This window comes from Gavialis gangeticus, unplaced genomic scaffold (genome assembly GCF_001723915.1).
Source record: "Gavialis gangeticus isolate Ggan-Ray unplaced genomic scaffold, GavGan_comp1, whole genome shotgun sequence".
Taxonomy (NCBI): domain Eukaryota; kingdom Metazoa; phylum Chordata; order Crocodylia; family Gavialidae; genus Gavialis; species Gavialis gangeticus.
The window spans coordinates 16,967,889-16,987,630 of NW_017729025.1; the positions used below are offsets into that span (position 1 = coordinate 16,967,889).

The 19,742-nt window shown below is 46.3% G+C and overlaps 1 protein-coding gene across 1 annotated transcript in view; it reads left to right on the forward strand.

The window, feature by feature from the left end:
* The window catches only part of SYNE2 (spectrin repeat containing nuclear envelope protein 2), a 352,391-nt gene that overhangs the window by 199,480 nt on the left and 133,169 nt on the right, over positions 1–19,742 (forward strand). Inside the window, exons 69-81 of the mRNA XM_019518445.1 lie at positions 2,391–2,624; positions 5,563–5,718; positions 7,127–7,255; positions 8,626–8,738; positions 10,480–10,621; positions 13,842–13,973; positions 14,448–14,600; positions 14,859–15,068; positions 16,513–16,614; positions 16,895–17,014; positions 17,163–17,363; positions 18,247–18,420; positions 18,938–19,069. Of these exons, the coding sequence (XP_019373990.1) occupies positions 2,391–2,624; positions 5,563–5,718; positions 7,127–7,255; positions 8,626–8,738; positions 10,480–10,621; positions 13,842–13,973; positions 14,448–14,600; positions 14,859–15,068; positions 16,513–16,614; positions 16,895–17,014; positions 17,163–17,363; positions 18,247–18,420; positions 18,938–19,069 (1,998 nt within the window). The remainder of the gene's footprint in view (positions 1–2,390; positions 2,625–5,562; positions 5,719–7,126; positions 7,256–8,625; positions 8,739–10,479; positions 10,622–13,841; positions 13,974–14,447; positions 14,601–14,858; positions 15,069–16,512; positions 16,615–16,894; positions 17,015–17,162; positions 17,364–18,246; positions 18,421–18,937; positions 19,070–19,742) is intronic.

The following is a 19,742-nucleotide window of genomic DNA, read 5'->3' on the forward strand; positions in this document are numbered from 1 at the left end:
CATTTCGAGCTCGAAACAGCAAAATCAAAATGAAACAAAAGCTTTCAAAACAGCTTTGAAACGATACAAGGGCACTCAAAGCTTCAAAAGTTACAAAACATTTCGAGTTTTGAAGGTAGGCTTACTGGCTTCAGCGCCGGTCCCAGCCGGCAGCAGCAGCCTCCTGTCATCCAGCAGGCGGTTCAGGGCCCACCCGCACGCCCGGCAAGGCTGTGCCGGACTCCTCCGGGGATGCCGGCCCCTGATCTGCCTGCTGGATGACAGGAGGCTGCTGCTACAGCTAGGACCGGCGCCGAGCACAGCCCGCACCCAGCACTGGGAAGAGCAGTGCTGCCACTGGCCCCAGCTGGCAGCACCAGCCTCCTGTGATCTGCCTGCCCAATGACAAGCTGGCTGGTTGGGCACAGCCCATGCCAGAAAGGTCGGTGCTGCTGCTGGCCCCAGCTGGCAACGGCAGCCTCCTGTGATCTGGCAGGCAGATCGGGGGGCCTGCACCCCCGGGAGGAGTTCAGCACCACCCCCGCAGCCCTCCCAGAGACGTGAGTGAGCCCCCGATCTGCCTGACGGATGAGAGGAGGCTGGTGCTGCTGGCTGGGGCAGCAGCACCACTGATCTGCCCGGCACAGGCTGCACCTAGCTGGCAGCACCAGTCTCCTGTCATTGGGCTGGCAGATCAGGGACCCACGCTCCCAGGAGGAGTTGGCAGAGCCCCACAGCCCTCTTGGGGGTGCGAGGGGCCCAGTCGGCCTGCTGCATCACAGGAGGCTGCTCCTGCCCCCTGGGATGACGCTGGGCACAGTCCGCACCCAGCACCGGGAAGATCAGTGCTGCCGCTGGCCTCAGCCGGCAGCACCAGCCTCCTGTCATCCAGCAGGCAGATGGGGCCTGCCCGCACCCCCAGGAGGGCTGCAGCGGCTGTGCCAGACTGCTCCTGGGGGTGTGGACCCCCGATCTGCCTGCCAGATCACAGGAAGCTGGTGATTCCACCTGGGGCCAGCGGTAGGCAGGCCCAGGGCAAATCAGTTTGTGTGGGGACCCGCCTCCACCCCGGGATCAGGGCAGTGACGGGCCCCTCCTGAGCTGATTTGCCCCAGGCCTCGCACCTTCCTCCAGCCAGCTCTGGTACGGGGCCTGGAGCATATCAGCTTGCATGGGGACCCACCACCGCCCTGATCCCAGGGTAGGGGAGGGTCCCCACATGAGCTGATTTGCCCTGGACCCCGCACCCTCCTTGGGCCAGCTCCGCTACGGGGCCCAGGGAAAATCAGCTTGTGCGGGGACCCTCCCCTGTCCCGGGATTGGGACAGCAGATCCGCACATGAGCTGATTTGCCCTGGGCCCGCCTGCCACTGGCCCCAGGTGGTAGCACCAGGCTCCTGTGATCTGGGAGGCAGATCAGGGGCCTGCACCCTTGGGAGCAGTGCAGCGCAGCCCTCCTGGGGGTGTGGGCAGCCCTGATCTGCCTGCCAGAGGCTGGTGCTGTGGGTTGGGTGCAGCCCGTGCCGGGAAGATGGATGCTGCCACTGGCCCCAGCTGGCAGCACCAGCCTCCTGTCATCTGGCAGGCAAATCGGGGGCTCGCCGGACTCCTTCCTGGGGTGCGAGCCCCTAATCTGCCTGCCAGATGACTGGAGGCTGGTGCTGCTGGCTGGGGCCAGCAGCAGTGCCAATCCTCCCAGTACTGGGTGGGCTAAATGCTGAAACAGCATCGAAACAGATAAACAGTTTCAACAACGTGAAACAGAACAGTGGTTTCGAAATGATACAAAACTCAAAATGAAACAGCGTTCTCTTGAAATGGAAGTCGAAGTGAAACAGTGCTGTTTCACCCGGCCCTAGTGCACGTGTGAGCACAACCCGGACCTGTGGGTATGCTTCTAAGTGAGTAGCTGTCTAGAATATATTTATCACAGAAATGTTAGATAGCTGCTCAAGTGAGGATAAATGGGAACTGTTATCAGACTGCAGAAGTTTTAGGCTCTCATGCTGGGGCCCATAGCCTAAATAGGGACTGTTTTTAAAAGTTTATTTGTAACTGAGCTCATAAAAGCAATGGGCAAACATTGCACAAGAGTGTCATGTGCAACTTTAAACTGCAAGCCTTAGCCTCTGACTTGCACAGAAAAACACCTATCCTCAGGGATGGCTGGTTAACAAACGGTGAGTCATTTTACTTCCTGAATGTTCAGGTTATACCTGTGCAAATGCAAATTGGCTGGCTGCTTGGAAACCTGTAGCACCTGATCACCTCATTGCTCGGTTGCTGGTTTTTTTCCTTTCCTTTGTAACCTGGGAATAAGGCGGCAGTACAGGTTCAGGGCTCTGAATGCAAAAGTTAAAAGCATTTCATGCTGACAGATTTTTCTGTGTTCGAATGTCCTTTTGCTTCAGGGTGACACGCCTCCTCTCGCCACAAACACTGCCCAGAGCTTGCAAGGGAAGCTAGGAGATTCAAAGGAAATAGTGGATAAGAATAGGCCTGAGCCTGAAAAGATCCTCCATGTATGTCAGGCACAAGTTGCTGAGCTGGAACAATGGCTAGACCAAACTAAAGTGTCCCTGGGATCAGAAACCCAGACCCCAAAAATGCAGCAGATGGTGGAACAGCAGCTTGCTGACTGTCAGGTAAGATGAAGTAGTCAAAGTTCACTGCCACCATCTAACCCCTTCTTACCATAGATGTGTGTTTGCATAAAAGCTACAATGACGCTGTCTGCTCCAGTCCCTGTTTACTATGCCTTACACCGCAGTGAAAACAAGTAGATGGTAACCATTTGGTTTCAATTTCAGCTCTTCCTTCCAAGGAGCTATTTTAAATGTCTTTGTTTAAACTGTACACATTACATCTCCTTATGTGCGTTTTTAGTATCTGGGGAATGGAGATGGGACGTAAAACTTAAGGAATTGTATTTTGTAAAGATGTTCTGTACTTTACACTGATTTTTTTTTTTTTTTTTGGCATAGTATAAGATTCAAAAAACATCACTAGCCTACTTTCTTTAAAAAAAAAAAAAAAAAAAATGAAGCTTTTACTTAAACAAACTGGCCTCAACTGTAATAAAAACTTACTGATGTAATAAGAGGGCTTGGTAATGGTTTGACCAATCTGTTTAATGTTTAATTTAGCTTATGGTCTAAAAATAGTCTAAAATGTAAATTCTTACTGTACTAAGTCCCAAGTCTTATTGACCTCAGTGTTTGTTCAGGTTGTTGGACTGACTGGACGTTGGAGACTGAAGGCCATGTACATATTCACATGCAGAAGTCCTTTCAGGACTGGACGGAGTCTAGGGTCAGCACCACAGTTAGACTGATGTTTGTACATACTGACTTAACCTTCCTACAGAGACAGTGAGACAGAACGTAAGGATCCACATTATGTAAAGCGATAACGAGCTTCAGAGAATATCGGAGGCCTAATGTAAAGATGTCCATTTTAAATTAATCAGAAATGCTTTTAGCAAATTTATGTACCTGGGCCTTTTTTCCCTCCTGATTAAAGTTCTGTTGACGTAGGAGTCGGGTCCATATAATGTTTTAGGGCAGTGGTTCTCAACAAGTTTAGATTCAAGACACCCCTTGGAAAATGCCAGCTTTTAGTTTTCATTCATTCTTTGACTACAGAAGAAAACCCAACACTTTCTTTGTTGCAAAGAACTCAGGAAGACCACAACAGGGCATGATGCTTGTAACACTCTGGATTCCTATTTGAAATCTCTGGGCATGTCCCCATGAATGTGCACTTGCATGGCAGTTTTTTGACACTGGGAGATCCCAGTATCAAAAAAACAGCCGCCACTTAAAAAAAAGGTGGCATGGTGCATGTGGCAGCAGCATGCACCAACAGAAAGTGGAGCCTGGCCAGCCAGACCCATGCTCTGGCTGCCGTCCAGGCTCCAAGCAGCATGCTGCTGTCCCGGGAAGCTCCCAGGACCCCAGGTGAGGCTGCTGGGGCCAGCCCTCGTGCTGACCCAGGCCTCCCCTATCCCACCTGGCTCCCTTTCCCACATGCTGGAGAGCACGTGCAGGGCCGTGCCTGGGGACAAATAGCAGCAGCATGAATATGTTCCACTGTTGTTTGTCCCATGGGTAATGCGCACCCCTGTACATGTGCGCTCATGGGGACGTGCCCTCTGGTTTAGTCATATAAATCCTGTTTGTGCACCTAACAGTGCTAACACTTTGTGGCACCCTTGAAAGGATCTCAAGGCATCGTGACTGAAAATCACTGTACCAGGGTTTTGCATGCTTGCTTAACTTGGTTGCAAAATCCTCTTTACTCCAGTTCAGGCGCTAGCACCTTTTAGCTCCAGTTTAAGAACTAGAACTTGAAAAGCACTGTGTTTTTTGTCTAGAGCAGTCCTGAGTGGCAAGGTGGCAGTAGCATCAAACAGCTGTGATCTGTTAAGCAGTGAAAGTAACTTCACCTTGAGGACAGTGACATTGTAATGACTTGCTCACTGCCACAAAGCAAGGGCATGTGCAGAACGCTGGTCCTGCCCTGCAGCTCAGAGTGGCAGAGGATGTATGGACTCCACAACCTTGGGATTGGAGTTGGAGCCTTGTAGACCCTTTTCAATCCATGGCTTTTCACCTGGCTGTGCCACTGTTGGCCTCTATCAGTGCAAACCTTGGATCCAATGTTTAATTCTAAAGCTTTTTATTCTACATTGGTAGACAGCTAGAAACACATTTTACAATAATGTCCTCTCCCCCCACCTCCTTTTTAGTATGTTAGTTATTAGTTAATAAACAGATCTTACATTTTTTCTAAGAATCAGTCTCATAACCTGAACAGATGTCCTGTATTGCATCTGATTGCTCCAATGGATGTGTTTAGAAGCGACATAAACTGGCTGTGCGGTGCGTAGGCACACACACGTTTGGAGTCATTTCAAAAGGGGCAGCAACTGTTCGGTTCTAATTGTTAAGTCTGGGAACTATCAAATGTAGCAGCACCGTGCCAGCTGCAACACTGCTCTATCCATGTTAAAGCTGGTCCACACACAACAGTCAGAACATGACTCTACAGCCCTTTTGAAACGGCTCAAAATGTATGTGTCCATACTTTGTGTTGGCATACCTAGAGTATTTTACTTTCTTCTTTTACCAGTCTGCATATATACAAATCTCTTTGAAATTTTGGGGCTGCTATAATCTTTTGCTGGGGTGCACTTAGGTCAGTAGCTTTAAAGTAGTTTAAAACCGGTAGTACAAAGAGAATATAAAGCTTCTTTTACTCTGCTCCTGCCACCTTGGGCCTTGCCATCTTTGTCACATTCAAAATCCAGTCTTACCTTTCTTATTAATACCTGGATTTTAGTATGGGTAATGGAGTTAATGGATCTCACCATACAGCCTATTGTTTGAAAAAGGCTTTTCCTTTTGTATGTTGATTCATCTTAATTTGCTAGGCATGCTAGGGGTTCTGTGGTTAAAAGATATTACCAAAAAACTTTGCTCCTTCTTTCAAGCAGCTGAAGAGTGAACTGTGACTCTAGGGTGTTACTGGAAGGGAGTGGTATGCTCATAATGGTGACAAATTAACTACTTTACTTTGCAGGCTGTGTTATCAGAGATTGAACAAAAACTGGAGGACTGCAGAGATACTACAGGCCTCCAGCAAGAGACTGAAGCCCTTTCCTTGAAGCTAAAGGAAGTGAAGTGCAATTTGGAAAAAGTCCAGGTGATGCTTCAGGACAAATACAGTGAAGAACAGGTAAAAAAAACATGAGCGCTCTGCAAAGACCTCCTGAGAGGAGCTCCATGCTGTACCACGCAATAGCTGCAGAACAGCTTATAATACATTACGCGGAAATAAGGAACGGACAAAAATGAATAAGAATGTCAGACTTGCTGTCAGTTCAGTTCTCAGCACTGTATAATTATCTTCAGCCCACTGCTTGTAATGGGTTTTAGTGGCTCTCTGAACAATTTAGTTCTGTTTAAAGTGCATTGTGACTCAGGTCAAGGTTTTGTTAGCTGTATGTGGGGAAAAAATGCAAGAAAGTGTTTAAAGACTTAAAATGTTGCACAGAAAAGTCCTAGTGGTGAAAGGTCCCTGGCGGATGGATCTAGAGACTATAGTTTTCTCCTGAGTGAATGCAAGGTTTGGGCAGGGATACTGGATGCTTCTTCACAGCTGCCCCATCTCTGTCCAGTGTGTTGCCCTCATATAACTGGACCCACAGGCAACTTGTAGGGAAGGCACGGGGGAGCGGGGCATGTGCCCCCCATGAGATTGGCCCCCAACTTGGCACCGCTAAGGACAGGGCAGTTTTTTCGCCATGCAGGCCATTAGCATGTTGGAGGTGGCGGGCTGGGGGGAGTGTCAGAGGGAGCACTAAGCCATGGCACAGAAGTATAGGAATAGATATGGGGCTTTTGGCCTGCCCACAAATTGTACCCACCCAGACTCAGGAGGCACCAGTCACCCCTGGCTGGACCTCCCGCAGTGCTGAAAGAACAAGCTATTCTCAGTCTATTTAGCCTGTTTGCTGAGATTACCCAGTGATGCAATCACTTCCATGTTGTGGGGCCAGTTTTCGCAGCTAGTGGGTATTTGCATCAGGAAAGGCAGCTGCAGCCTCCTCCAAGCTGGGACACCGTCATTGGAAAGGTAAGATACGTGGGTGCAGGACAGGTGCTGCTATGAAAACCCCCTGTTTAAATACCAACCTACCTCTGAAGTCATAGCCAGGCAGGAGATCTAGGCAGCCTCTGACCAAGTGAGTTGCTTCCAAAATGGAGGCAATTTGTATGTGATTACATTGCATGTGCATTCATGTGCAAGTCAGGCAATGTTATCACGAGTCGATGTCAGCAAATTAACCCACCCATGCCCGTGGGTTCCCTGCATCCACTGCTCACTATGTAAAAAAGGACCTGCTTGGCAGATAAGGAAAACAGCATCAGGTTCTCACCAGAAGGAGCAGCACTAAAGTCTCTGTAGTATGGCTACAGCAGTGGCCTTGTCCCACTCTTCAGAGAGAGAGCTCTATGGGTACACTCCCCATACTGGTCAGAGCTTATTTCAATGCCATCTCTTCCCTAAACCACACTGATGGCCTTTGTACTGCCTTATTAGCTCCAAGAGCTTTCACAAAACAGTGACTCTCTTTTTATAGCTCAGCAACAGTGAAAGGATCCAGGCAGAACCCATAAAGACTCTTCATCCAGACAACTCCAGTATAACCAATCTTATCACCAGTGACCAGCGACCCATCAACAGGCACAACAGCTTAGAGCAACAAAAGGTAATCCTATCCTTCATTTTATGGGTACTGATTTGTATTGCCAAATCGTGTCATTGATTATACTTAGACATGTGACTCATAGGAATGGACTGTAACTTGGACTACCTGGCTTCCCTGAGCATGTGGTCGTCCATATAGGTCTCTGGGGGGCACTCAGGATGTGGGTCTGGACATACAGATGCAAGCAGGTGAATGGGGAGAGGCTTTCTCCCATCCTGGCAGTCAGCCTGGACAGCTGAATGGGAATGGGGAAGGTGACAGTGGTAGAGCAGGCTATTAATAGCACACTAACACAGCCTGGAGGAAGGGGAAAGCTGGGGGTCAGTGTTGACTTTTATTCCACAGGATAAACCAGACCCAGCATCCCAATACATAGAGCTGCACAGGAATAAATCCCTTTAGCCTTTCCTTAAACTGTTTCAGCCTTGGGGCATGGAAAAACCTTTAGAGCGGTGTTTCTGAGGTGCTTATCCTGTCCACCTTGATCAGGGCAGGGCCTGAAGACAGTGATCAACTTGTCAAAAGTATCTCAGACACTTTGGAGCCTGAGTCTTCTGGCAAGCCAGTGAGATTGAAATTCCCAAGAGCCAGACTTTCACAGGCAGTAGGAACCCAAAAGAGCACTTCAGTGGGTTAGGTTAAGGCTAGGCTTTCTTGAAGATGTCACTGCAGGAGGGTGGGATGTGATATCTGCAGGTTATGGTAGCTAAACATCTTTAAAATGTAGCCAAAATCACCTTTGAAAATGGAAGCTGAAGTTCATAAAAAAACCTGAGAAACTTGGGAGTTTCCCCGCAATCTAGCCCACGGTGGCTTTAAAGGTTATGTGATAGTTTGTGTTCTGTAGGCAACAGTTGTAGTCTTCTCTTTGCAAATCAGCTCTTCCTGTACACATTTTCTTTTTGACTAGACAAGCCAGACTGAATCATTGGGAAAGGATGTTGATGAATTTCTAAACAACTTCCGTTTTTGAATTAATTATGTGTAGTTAAATCCTGCAGCCCTTAATTAAACAAAACTCCTGTTTAAGTCGATGGGAGTTTTACTTGACTGAGTACCGCAAGATGTGATGAACAATTTTCCTGTGTGATGGGATCCCCTGCACTAACTTCATAAACTATGAGTGAAGGGTTTTAGATCTTATTAGGTTTAAGAATGTTCTGTAAAAGTACACATTATTTGGTAAATTTGCTTCTAGTTTGCAGATATATAATCAGCCTTGTTTTCCCAAGTAACTGATATATTTAATCTATGTTCATTTAAATTTATTTGTGTAACATATTACTCAGATTCAGAGACGACAAGATCCTTTTTTGAGAACACAGCTTACAGAGCTGACATTTACCATTTGCACTGTTCTCTTTTTACAGGATGTGATGTTAAAACCGGGTCAGCAGAATAACCTTGCAGACTTCGTTGAATTTTATGTAGAGAAAATGCAGCCACAATTCAGTGACAGCACGACTCAAAGATTCAATTCAAGGTACAAAATGAGTCACACAGCGTAATGTTATAAGACTACCAGAAAACTACAGGCAGAGCTGGGCTTAAGGGTTGGGGACGTGGGTGACCACCCAGGGTGCTGTGGTCAGGGGGGCACTGCACACAAGAGCACACGTGTGCACACACAGGAACACAGCAGTGCTCTACCGCCACCTTAAGCCACTGCTTAGGAGGAGCTTGGTGTGGGCTGGTGCAAGGGACCAACTGCGAAGCTGGAAGCCCCCACCCCAGCCAGGTTCCTGCAGTGCCACCATGGGCCAGTGCTGCATGTTTGCCCCCTACCTGCGGGAGGCCCCTGCCCAGAGGGCAGGAATGGGCTGCGCTCTGCACTCTGGGCCAGCTGCTGTGCTGGGCAGTCCAGCCATTTCCTCCTCCCTCTCTCTCCCTCTCCTCTCCCCCACACACCCAAGCTGAGGACCAGGGTCACGGGTACAGCTGCCAAGTCCTCCGCAGGCTGCCCATGCTGCTGCCACCGGGGCTGCAGCACTGGCAGCATCCACAGGAGTCCCTGCAGCCTCCGCATCGTTTCACCTTCAGCTGCATCTCTCTGCAGCTTGGGCTTCAGGTGGCCCGTCCCCATCTCTGGGTCCTGGGGAGGGGAAACAGTGGGGGAAGAGTAGCATCACCTCTGCCCAACTAAGTGGCAGAGGGAGGAAAGGGGATGTGATGACCTAGGTCAGGCTGGAGTGACCTCTGGGGCAGGGTAGGGACAGGGGAAAGTGGGGGTGGGCAAAATACAAGTTCTCCCAGGGCACCATTTTCTCTAAGGCTGGCTCTGAGCACAGGAGTTGTTGGGCTCCTGCATTACCGTAAGCTCTTCATACAGGACACTGCTTCCCTCCACCCCCTAAAAAAAAAACTGACAAGAGAAAGGAAAATTCTGGCAGAAGGTATGCAGAGTAGAGAAGTGGGAATCCAATTTGTGCTGTAGCGTCCACTGGTAACACAAGGATGCTGTGAACTACGGTGGGAGTGACCACAAAAGCTATGTACCAAGGTAGATCAAGTGCCCCTATTTTTCCTTTCGCAGCATGCGAGAACAAGGGAGATATTCGGTGAAATCTTATACTGATAGAACAAAATATGTTTTCACACAATGTGCAGTCAACCAAAGGACTTCTTGCCTCGCAATACCATTGCGACCGGCAGCTGAGTGGTGTTCCAGGAAGTACTGGGCATTTATGCAGATAATGAGAACATCCTCTGTTACTGTAAGGCAGGGGTGTCCAACCTTTTTGAATGTGGGGCCAGATCACGCACATTTTATCACCCAGTGGGCCAGCGAGCCATATTCATATTTTATCACCCCGCGGGCCATACATTGGACAAGCCTGAAATAAGGCCAAGCTGGCGTAAAGCTCCACCTGTGCTCAGCTAGTGACAAACTACAGCAAATGATGTCCTGGACCAGCCATCCCAACAGCTGGGGCCCCCCTTCTGCCTATTACGACCACCATTTGAAGGCAGCCCCAGAAGATATTTGACAGCTGTGTTAAAATATACGACCAAACTGATGTAGCCGGTGCTCTCACGTAGGCCAAGGGGCCGCCTATGCCACTGCTTCCCCAGGCCTTGCCCACACCAGCAACACTGCTGCCCAGAGTCTTGGGCAGTGCTCATTCCTCAGTGTGTTTGGAAGGGTTAACAGTATAGGTTGAAGAGCAAGTTAAATATTAATTATCTTGATCTTTCCCTGTCCTAATACTGTTCCCCAATTGCAGCAATGGAGCATCTATCTCGGGGAACGAGCTTGTTGCTCCACTCATAGCTTCAAGAGATCAAAATGGTGATAAATGGCAATATTTACAGCAAGAGCTGTCATCTAAGATGAAGTCTCCCCTTTGTCAACTCATTGAACCACAGGTCAGTTCAAATTTCTTTTAATGCAGAATGACCCTTTACTTTTAAAGTGAAAGCACATGCATACAAAACATGCAGATTACTTAGGTGTTATAAGGAAAGAGATTAAGAAACCTTATTTTCTATGTTATATCTCTTTGCTTCACTAAGTAATTGGTCTATACATCAGTCTCTCATGAAAGGTGTTTGAATAACAAGTAGTGCTTTGCCTTGGATTTTTGTACGTTGGTGATGAGTGTAGTGTGTGAGCATGAGGGCCAGCCATGTGAATTCTCATATTAAATAGTCAAGTCTGATGCTACAGCCTTTTTTATTTAAGCTTGGATTTTAAGAGAACCAAAGGGAGTTAGGTGCCCAACTCCCATAAATTCCATGGATTAAGATATTAGGTCTGATAACTTTTTGGGCTTGGGAGCAAATACAGATCTCTAGGGCAAATTCTGGCCTGACATTTGCTAGAATGGAATTCCACTTTCCGTGTGTGTGTAGAGGGGGTTGTTAAAGTGAGGCGTGGGCTACAGTAGAGGGACACTAGAAGATTTAGTCTGATTCTCCAGGCTGTCATTGCTTAGACCAAACACCTATATATAGATTCACAAGATAAACCCTGAGATTTCAAATAGGCACTTGCAGTATTAAAAACATTCTGACCGGTCATGGTCTTTCTGAGTTCTTTGCAACAGAAGAATTGCTCTAGTATTTGTCTCTAGACAAGAAACAAGTGAAAGATAAGATTTGGCATTTTCTGAGGGGTACCCTGAGTCTGAAAAGGTTGAGAAGTACTGAACTAAAACACGAATCCCTCATTCCAGGAAAACTTGACTTGAAGAAACCAAGCATTAGTCTCAGTCAGGACCGCAGCCTATACTTGTACTGGGGGCTTCAGCCCAGGTCCCAGGCTGCAGGGGGTGCCTAGCGTGGCTCCTGGTGGCTGGGAGCAGGGACAGGAATAACTGCATTTGTGGGGGTGTGCTCTGATGAAGTCTCTAGAGAGCCAAGTGAAGGAGCTCCAGGTGGAGGTGAGCAGACTGCACAGCACCAGGGTGGTCAGGCAGGAGATAGATGAGTTCAACAGCAAGGCTTTAGAGCTGAAGAATGAGGACAAGAAGATGGAGCAGGAGGACCTCAATGGAGCTGAGTGGAAGATGGTCACTTCAGGCTCCAGGCTGCATGCTGCAAAGGCAACTTCTCCGATTTAGCTGTGCAAAAGGTATAAGACCTTTCCACCACTGGTGGAGGAAGGACCAGAGGCACTTGCACCAGAGGATGGAAGGAGGCAAGCTCCTGTCCAGAAGAGAGATAGAGTAGTGGTAGTGGACAGCTCACTCCAGAGGGGGACAGAGAGTGGCATCTGCCAGTTGGATCCCTTCACACGGGAGACCTTCTGCCTTCTGGGGCCCCATTTCCAGGGTGTGATGGATGGGATTACAAAACTCATCCAGCCCTCCAAACACTACCCCATGTTCCTCATCCATGTGGGCACAAATGACATGGCCTGGAACAACCCTGAGTGGGTCATAATTGACTACAGATCTCTGGAGGCTGGGCTCAAGGGGTTGGGGGCACAAGTGGCTTTCTCTTCTGTCCTGCCAGTCAGGGGTCAGGGCCCCTGGAGGGACAGTTGTATTGAGGAGGTCAACTGGAGGCTCTGGAGGTGGTGCCACAGTGAGGGGTTTGGATTTTATGATCATCGAACACTGTTCCAGGATAGAGGCTTGTTGGGAAAAGAAGGCATCCACCTCACGCCAAGGGGGAAGAAACTGTTTTCTTCCAGGATGGCTGACTTGATGGAGAAGGCATCAGGGGATTAGTGTGCAGATGGGAATGCAAGCTGGGGACAGCCAAGCAGAAAGGATGAAGAGAGGACAGTCAGGGAGGTGTTGAAAAGCTGGAATGACAGCAGAGTGGTGAGGAACTGGGGGCTACCAGTTAAGTTTAAGTGGGGGGACTTTAAGTTGTCTCCGTCTATGATCAAGTAACAAACTGCTTAGATGTGGGAGACATGGTTGATGTCATATACTGGGATTTTAAAAAGGCCTTTGATATGGTCTTGAGGATGTGGAAAGTGCACTGGCCAAGTATTCAGATGATACTAAATTATGGGGAAAAGTGGTCACCTTAGGTAATAGGATGCAGATCCAAGCAGACCTGGACAAGCTGGAAAGGTGGGCAGAGTGGAACTGGATGCAGTTCAATAAGGATAAATGCAGAGTGCTTCATCTGGGGAGAAGTAACCAGCAACATGAACAGAGATTAGGAGGAGATGTCCTGGCCAGCACGATGGCTGAAAGGGACCTTGGACTTACGTTTGATTATGGGATGAATATGAGCCGCTAGCGCAACAGCTAGTAGCATACTGGGATGCATTAGCCGATGTGTTGCAAACAGGGCTAAGGAAGTGATACTTCCTCTCTACTTGGCCCTGGTGAGACCCCCAGCTGGAGTACTGTGTCCGGTTCTGGGCACTGCACTTCAAAAAAGATGTGGAGAATCTTGAAAAGGTCCAGAAAAGGACCACAAGAATGATTTAGGGCCTGGAGGACAAACCTCGTGAGGAAAGACTAAGATCTGAGACTGTCCAGCCTGGGGAAGAGAAGACTGAGGGGAGACTTGGTGGCCATCTATAGGTATGTAAGGGGTGGATATTGGGAGCTGGGAGAAAAACTGTTCACTGGGGCACCCCAGGGGAGGACAAGGAGCAGTGGCCACAAACAATTAGAGGATGGTTTCAGGTTGGATGTAAGGAAGAACTTCTTTACCATAAGGGTGACCAGAATCTGGAACAGACTTCCCAAGGTGGTGGTGCAGCCCCCAACCTTGAAAATCTTCAAGAGGAGACTGGACGGACACCTTGCTGGGATCATTTGATCTCAACAGTATTCCTGCGCAGAGCAGGGGGGTTGGATTCAATGATTTTTCAAGGTCCGTTCCAGCCCTTAATTTCTCTGTATGTTTCTATGGTATGTATGTATGTATGTATGTATGTTTAAGGCTAAAAGTCATGGGGCCAGAACTTGGCTAAAGGCTGAAGAAGCTCTATAGCATGCAGAAATTATAGATACAAGCACATTTTTGGTAGGTGAATTTCCTGCCTAGTATGAAAACAGAACTATAGTATTCAGGGGTCTATTTTTAATGTACTGTAGTGATGTTTTCTAGCAGTCTTGTTCAGTGTTGTCATATAATCTATTAATCTTATTATAATTTTCTTTCCAAATGTTAGATTACTACGAAAATGAACATCCTGCCCAGAGGGGTGCTTCCTGGTATTGGAACCCCAACTGTGGAGGAAGTGAAGACCTATACCATTCAGCTTGGAGACCTTAGCCAAGAAGCAAATGTTATGAACACACAGGTACAAATGGCATTTGCAAAAATGACAAGGACTTTTGGAAAGCAAGATACAGTTTTAGCACTCTAAACAGCCAGTCAAAACTGAGTGTACTGTAAGGTCTGTTGTGAGCTATGGACTTGGGTCTGGATTGTCAGAAGCTTTTAGTGTTCTTCTGTAATATTGGCTATTACCCAGATGTAGGCATTTGCTGACAGAAGCGACATAATTTGTACATTTAAATTGCAGTGAGTAATGAGAAGCCTTAACCAATTTTAGTTCCTTTCCAGTGCTGCATGAATATAACATGAAAGGCTGAGCATAGGATCTTTTCCAAATGAGGTCCTCAATATTTTACTAACTCCGTACTAATATTCATAGCATGAATTAGCCAAACATTTAACTGTTTTATCCAATTCTTTAGTCTCTTTTCTTTCATAATAGCAGCTCTGACTTGGCTGGAAGGGCTGAAAAATGCTATAACTCATCTTTTTCCAGGATAATGTGGCAGAGGAAGCTTCCTTAAATTTGGACAAAAAACTCTTTGAACTGCTTCTGGCAATCAATCGGTGCTTGGATAATATGGAAGAGATGTTGAACACCTCTGTGCTGTCCAGTGAAGAAGCTGCTGTGCAGCAGGTGCTCTATGAGGTATGTATATCAGAGCGTAGGTTTGGGCACATCAGCATATTGTTAAGGCAAAAGAGATGGGTACAGTCCTCTTCTCCCATTTTCACTGGGTGTGAATCCAGAGCAGCTCCATGACATGAGCGGATTTACATTAGCACAGAGAATCAGGTTCATTATCAGATGAAAGTAGCAACTTGCATCCTACTGTTTTTTTTAATGGCAAGTTATTTTTCTTAACAAGGAAATTTTCACTAGTCCTCTTCCTTTTCAATCCTTTAGACTCTCTCTGTAGAGCTGCAAAAACTTCACACTGATCTGAGTGATAAAAAGGATGATCTTTTAAAGTCTATTACCTGCGCTGGTGGGAGCACGGATGTATTCTTCGAGTGCTTTAACAACTTGCAGGCACGGCTTGAACGAACTCAGGTGGCTGCTGCTTCTAGAAGCAAGTCAATGAAAGCTGGGCTGGATCATAATAGCAATTATCAGGTACTCTACTGCCAAATGCACATCTTGTTTCACAGCATCTGTAAGACATGTCCCTGTTAATGCATTTGGATTATGAATGAGCTGTATATAATGGACATGTTGTTTTTTTTAAAAACAACAAGTCAGAACTTTTTCTTAGCTTCTTCAGAAGCAAACTCCATCATGCCCCTGTTTTTCTCAGTGATGGTTACATTGAGGCGCAGATTATGGCAGAAACTGTGTGCAGGATGAGGAAGGAAATGATTTGGGGTCTCCCCACTCATGCAGAAACTTATTGTGTTTTAACATGGAGCAGCGTGCGAGAGAGCTGGTGGCTTCCTGCACGGTGGGAATTGGTGGAATTTTGAAGCTGGCATTAACCAGTGCAGAACAGCATTGGCAGACGCTTCTCTTCACCTCTCCTCCCCTTCGCCCCCTGGTGCACCACAGATGAGCTTGCACTGGGAGGAGCATGTTGTTGGCTGCCCACTGGGGACAGGGTTGGTCTGTTATGCTCACTCTCTGTGTTTGTGTACTTGTTCTAAAGGGTTTTGCCCCAGAAATGGGTATCAAAATAGCTCTGGGTTTATTCTTCAGTGAAAGATGGTGGGGGCTAGAGGGGTGCTGGTGCTAAGATGCATGGTTGACAGCCCAGGGGCCACAAATTCCAGGCTGTAGCAGAAGCACTAATGGCACAGCCATGTCAGATTCCAGCAAATCTGTGAATTCTGCTAAATACCTCGTTACAAGGACACAGAAAGGAAGGAAGTGAAAGATAGTAGAGCTTGGTAGGAAACTCTCTAAAACAGGAAAGGAAAAGCAGTTCTTCAGGGCAAATCCAAGATACTTCATGTTAATCCCAACATACTGAAGTCCCTCAGATACCCAAAGAGTGTGTGTGTGTGAGAGAGAGAGAGGGAGAGAGAGAGAGAGAAATATCCAAATCAGTCTTGTAAGTCAGTCTCCACTGAAGTGTGCAAAAGTAAAGACCTCATGCTCTGGATTACTGTGATAGGCAAAGCTCCCGAGATGACAGTGTTTGAAAATAAATTGAGTCACTTGAATGCTAAATTATGGTCATTTTGGGGAACATTTGACTAGTAGCACTGAATGTTAAAGGGGACAAATTCTGCAGTCCATATTCAGGCAAAATTCCCATAGATCTCAGCAAAGCGATAGTACAGGGTTCAGTTTCAGCAAAACAGGAGAAGTGGTAAGTCTTTATTTTTAAGGCCAGAAGGGGCTATTATGGTGATTTATCCTGTTGTCCTGTGTGACTCACTGTAAAAATCCACTCTGATTATTGCTTTGAGTCCATAAGATGTTTTAAAAAAATGAGACTGCTCAACAAGCCATGATGAATTGCCATTTCATCCTCGTTCTGCTGTGCATTATTTATCACTGCTATTTTATTATTGAGACCTGCTTCTGAGTCTGCTTCTGCTGTCGTCTGTTCCCATCACAGAATGAAATCCGGCTATTGTACAATCAGTTAACTGAGAAAAAATCTACTCTGCAACAATCCTTGAATGCAATACGCGGGCAAGATATTGCTGAACAGCTTCAGGTAATTAATTCAGAGTACTAAAGTAAGGCCAAATCACCCAGCCCTGGACAGTATTGCCTCATCTGTCCTCGTGGCTTTGCTTCTAAAAAATTGCGAAACAATTTGGGCATGGATGCAACTACATATGGAGCTATTTTAAAAGGGCAGCAGCTATTAGAGTAAGTGCTAAGTGTGGAAGTCAGGGACAATACAACCAAAGCAAAACCACTCCCACTTTAACACTGCTTACTCCAGATATGATCTAGATACACATTTCCTGTATTTTTTTTTTTTAAATCAGAAAACAGATGCTTATGCACTGGAGTTGCAAAACTTTGAAGCCCAAGTGGCAAAACTGAGAGATCAAGGAGAAAGACTTCAGTTACCTGTTGCTCTGCTCTGTGAAGCCTACAAATTAGAGGTAGGTATCAAAGCCCTGTTGACTAGACATTCAGAGCAGTGAAAAGCTTATAGCCATTTTGCATTCTGGTGTGATATGATACTCTAGAAATGCATGCGTGGGACTGTTCACCTGTGACCCTAATCTGTGACTTGTGTTTAATTTCTAGGATGTTTTAGATGATACTTGGGGGATTCTGAGAGCAAAGTACATGGAATTAAACTGTCCTTTCCTCCATGAGAGTCATTATGAAAGCTTGCTTCGTGGACTGGCAGAGTTGAAAGATATTGGACACAGGAAGATGGCTCTGGACCTGAAGCAGCTAACCAAAAGTAGAGCTGCTTTACAGTCCCATCTGCAAAACCACAAGGTAGAGCACTCACACTGTAACATGTTTCAAATACAGACTACTATGTTTTCTGTGGTGACTTGTCCCTCAGATACTTTAAGTACTAGTCGCTCCTTCTGTTAACGTAAGAGAGTCTATAGAAAACACAGCCTTTGTGCCTGGTCTTGAGCACTGGCTCTGATGTGCTTGACATCTGCCACTGGGGACATGCGCATAGCAGCTTCACTGATAACCTTCCAGGTCCAGAGTATATTTGTGGATTGGGGTATTATACCCAGTGCCCTAGCAGTATAGACATGTCTGTTTAGAATCAAGGACCTGGGATTGCCGATCCATTTGTCTTTGCTTTGATCTGTCTTTGAACATACTGATATGTCGAGGCAAGTTGTTTTGATTTTCCTAAACATTAAAATATGTCTGTAAAATTGTTGTGAGGGGCATTAAACAAAGCATGTGTGGTCAAATGATGAGAGCATGGGGCTGGACATTGGGACCCTTGAGTAAATTCCTTGCCCATTCACTTTCTGTGCAACTCTAAATGAGTTTTCTGGACCAAATCATGGCTTATAGCCACCAGCCTGAGTAGGCCAAGTGTGACCAGCTTTCTCTGATAATCAATATCATCTGGACATGTGAATATGTGAGAATCTGTTGAACTCATGTCCTTATTTCTTCCTCCCTTTAGCTCTCTTGAAAATAGTGAATGTTATTTGCTGTATTGCATGCGAGTATTTGAAGCCGTCATCTGAAATAACCTAAATTCAAAGCAGTATTTTTTATGATTAAAGTAACAATAGATGGATTTAGTAGTAGGAGCCATTTGATTTCAATGGCACCCATTCCATAAAACAGAAAAATAGGATCTACATTACAATATGTTGGCAGTAAATTGTTTGTTTTTCAGGACTTTTTCCGTAAGCTCATCACCTATGTACTTCTCGTGCAAGCGTGTTCCAAGAAGGTGACTCCATCTCTCTCAGAAAACAAAGAGAAGTTCTTGAATGAGCTGGTGAAGGAAGTCAGATCACTGGAACAACAGGCTTCCCACTGTGGTGTACGCTTAGAGAGCTTACTAAAGGTAATGGGTTAGAAAAAACTTTGAATAAAAACACAGGGAAAACTGCAACCCTTTGTACACTGGGAGTACTCTGCCTAGCAGTTCTCATGCCCATATCAGAATAATGGCCTGCTATCCATTCTCTGAATGCCTGAAGCTCATTCTTTCTCCTCACAATGTCCTGAAATAAAACTTCCAGTCCATCCCTCTAGCATCACCTGGGTTTCCTGTAATGTGCTTATGATACCTCACAAGCACTCACTGTGAGAGAAAATCCCATTGAGAAATACCAGTAATACACTAGAATGAAAAGAAATCAATTTTAAAAGACCAGTACCTTAAAAGGAGCATGAACATATTTTTTCAAAGGGAAATCATGTGACACTGAAATCCTCAGTCTGAGGCCACAGCTCGAAAATTTCTCTTTGTTTAACTAAGAACACTGTCTGTACATGTTAAAGCATCAATGTTTTCATAGTGTGGTACAAGCTCAAGGATGAGAGGTACGCTTTATTAAACACGTGGCTTTTTTTTTTAGGAGTGGACAGAATTTGACACAGATTATGCATCTTTCAACAAAGAACTGGAGATGCTTGCCTCTGCAATGCCTTCTGTGAGCTTGGTGGAAGAAACAGAAGAAAGATTAATGGAAAGGATTTCCCTCCTCCAGGTATTTTTTATTTATTTCTATTTAATTAGCTTCCTGTTGCAGGATTGTTATGCAGTGTATATGAGGTGCTGACATCCTCATGTCCCCCAAACAGGATCTTTGTCTTCTTTTGCCCATGGTAGAAATGGTGGTTAATGTTCAAATATACATTTCACTGTGAAAACAAAGCATTTTTAACCTCTTTGATAGTAACTGAGAGGACGACCATTTGTAGCTAACCAATTTCAATGAGTTTTTCTAAGGAGATAGTGCCCATAGTTCCTTCACAGAAAATTAGAGTTGGCAGGGACCTCAGGAAATCAGATGTTAGGCAGGTTATAGTGTGTCATAAATCCAATGTCTATATTTAGTCCATGATTTTTTGTATCCAGGAGGTTGATGAAGTGAAGTTCGTAGGCCCATCTGTGAAAGGTGTTTTGTAAATTCTCTTTGAGTATTAGAACTGAAAGATTGGAGAAAGAGAGTGGTTTGTTTGTTTTTTTTGTGTGAGAAATGTGCCCACACAGGCAAAGCCATCCCTGGGAGGTGGGAAGGGGGTAAATCGGGGTGATTACCCCAGGCCCCCTGCTTTGAGGGGCCCTGCATACACTGCAGTACAGGCCCTGCTGCCACCGCCAGCTTCTGCGGGTGATTGCCACTCCTTTCCCTTCCCCTTCTTCCTCCCCCCCCCCCC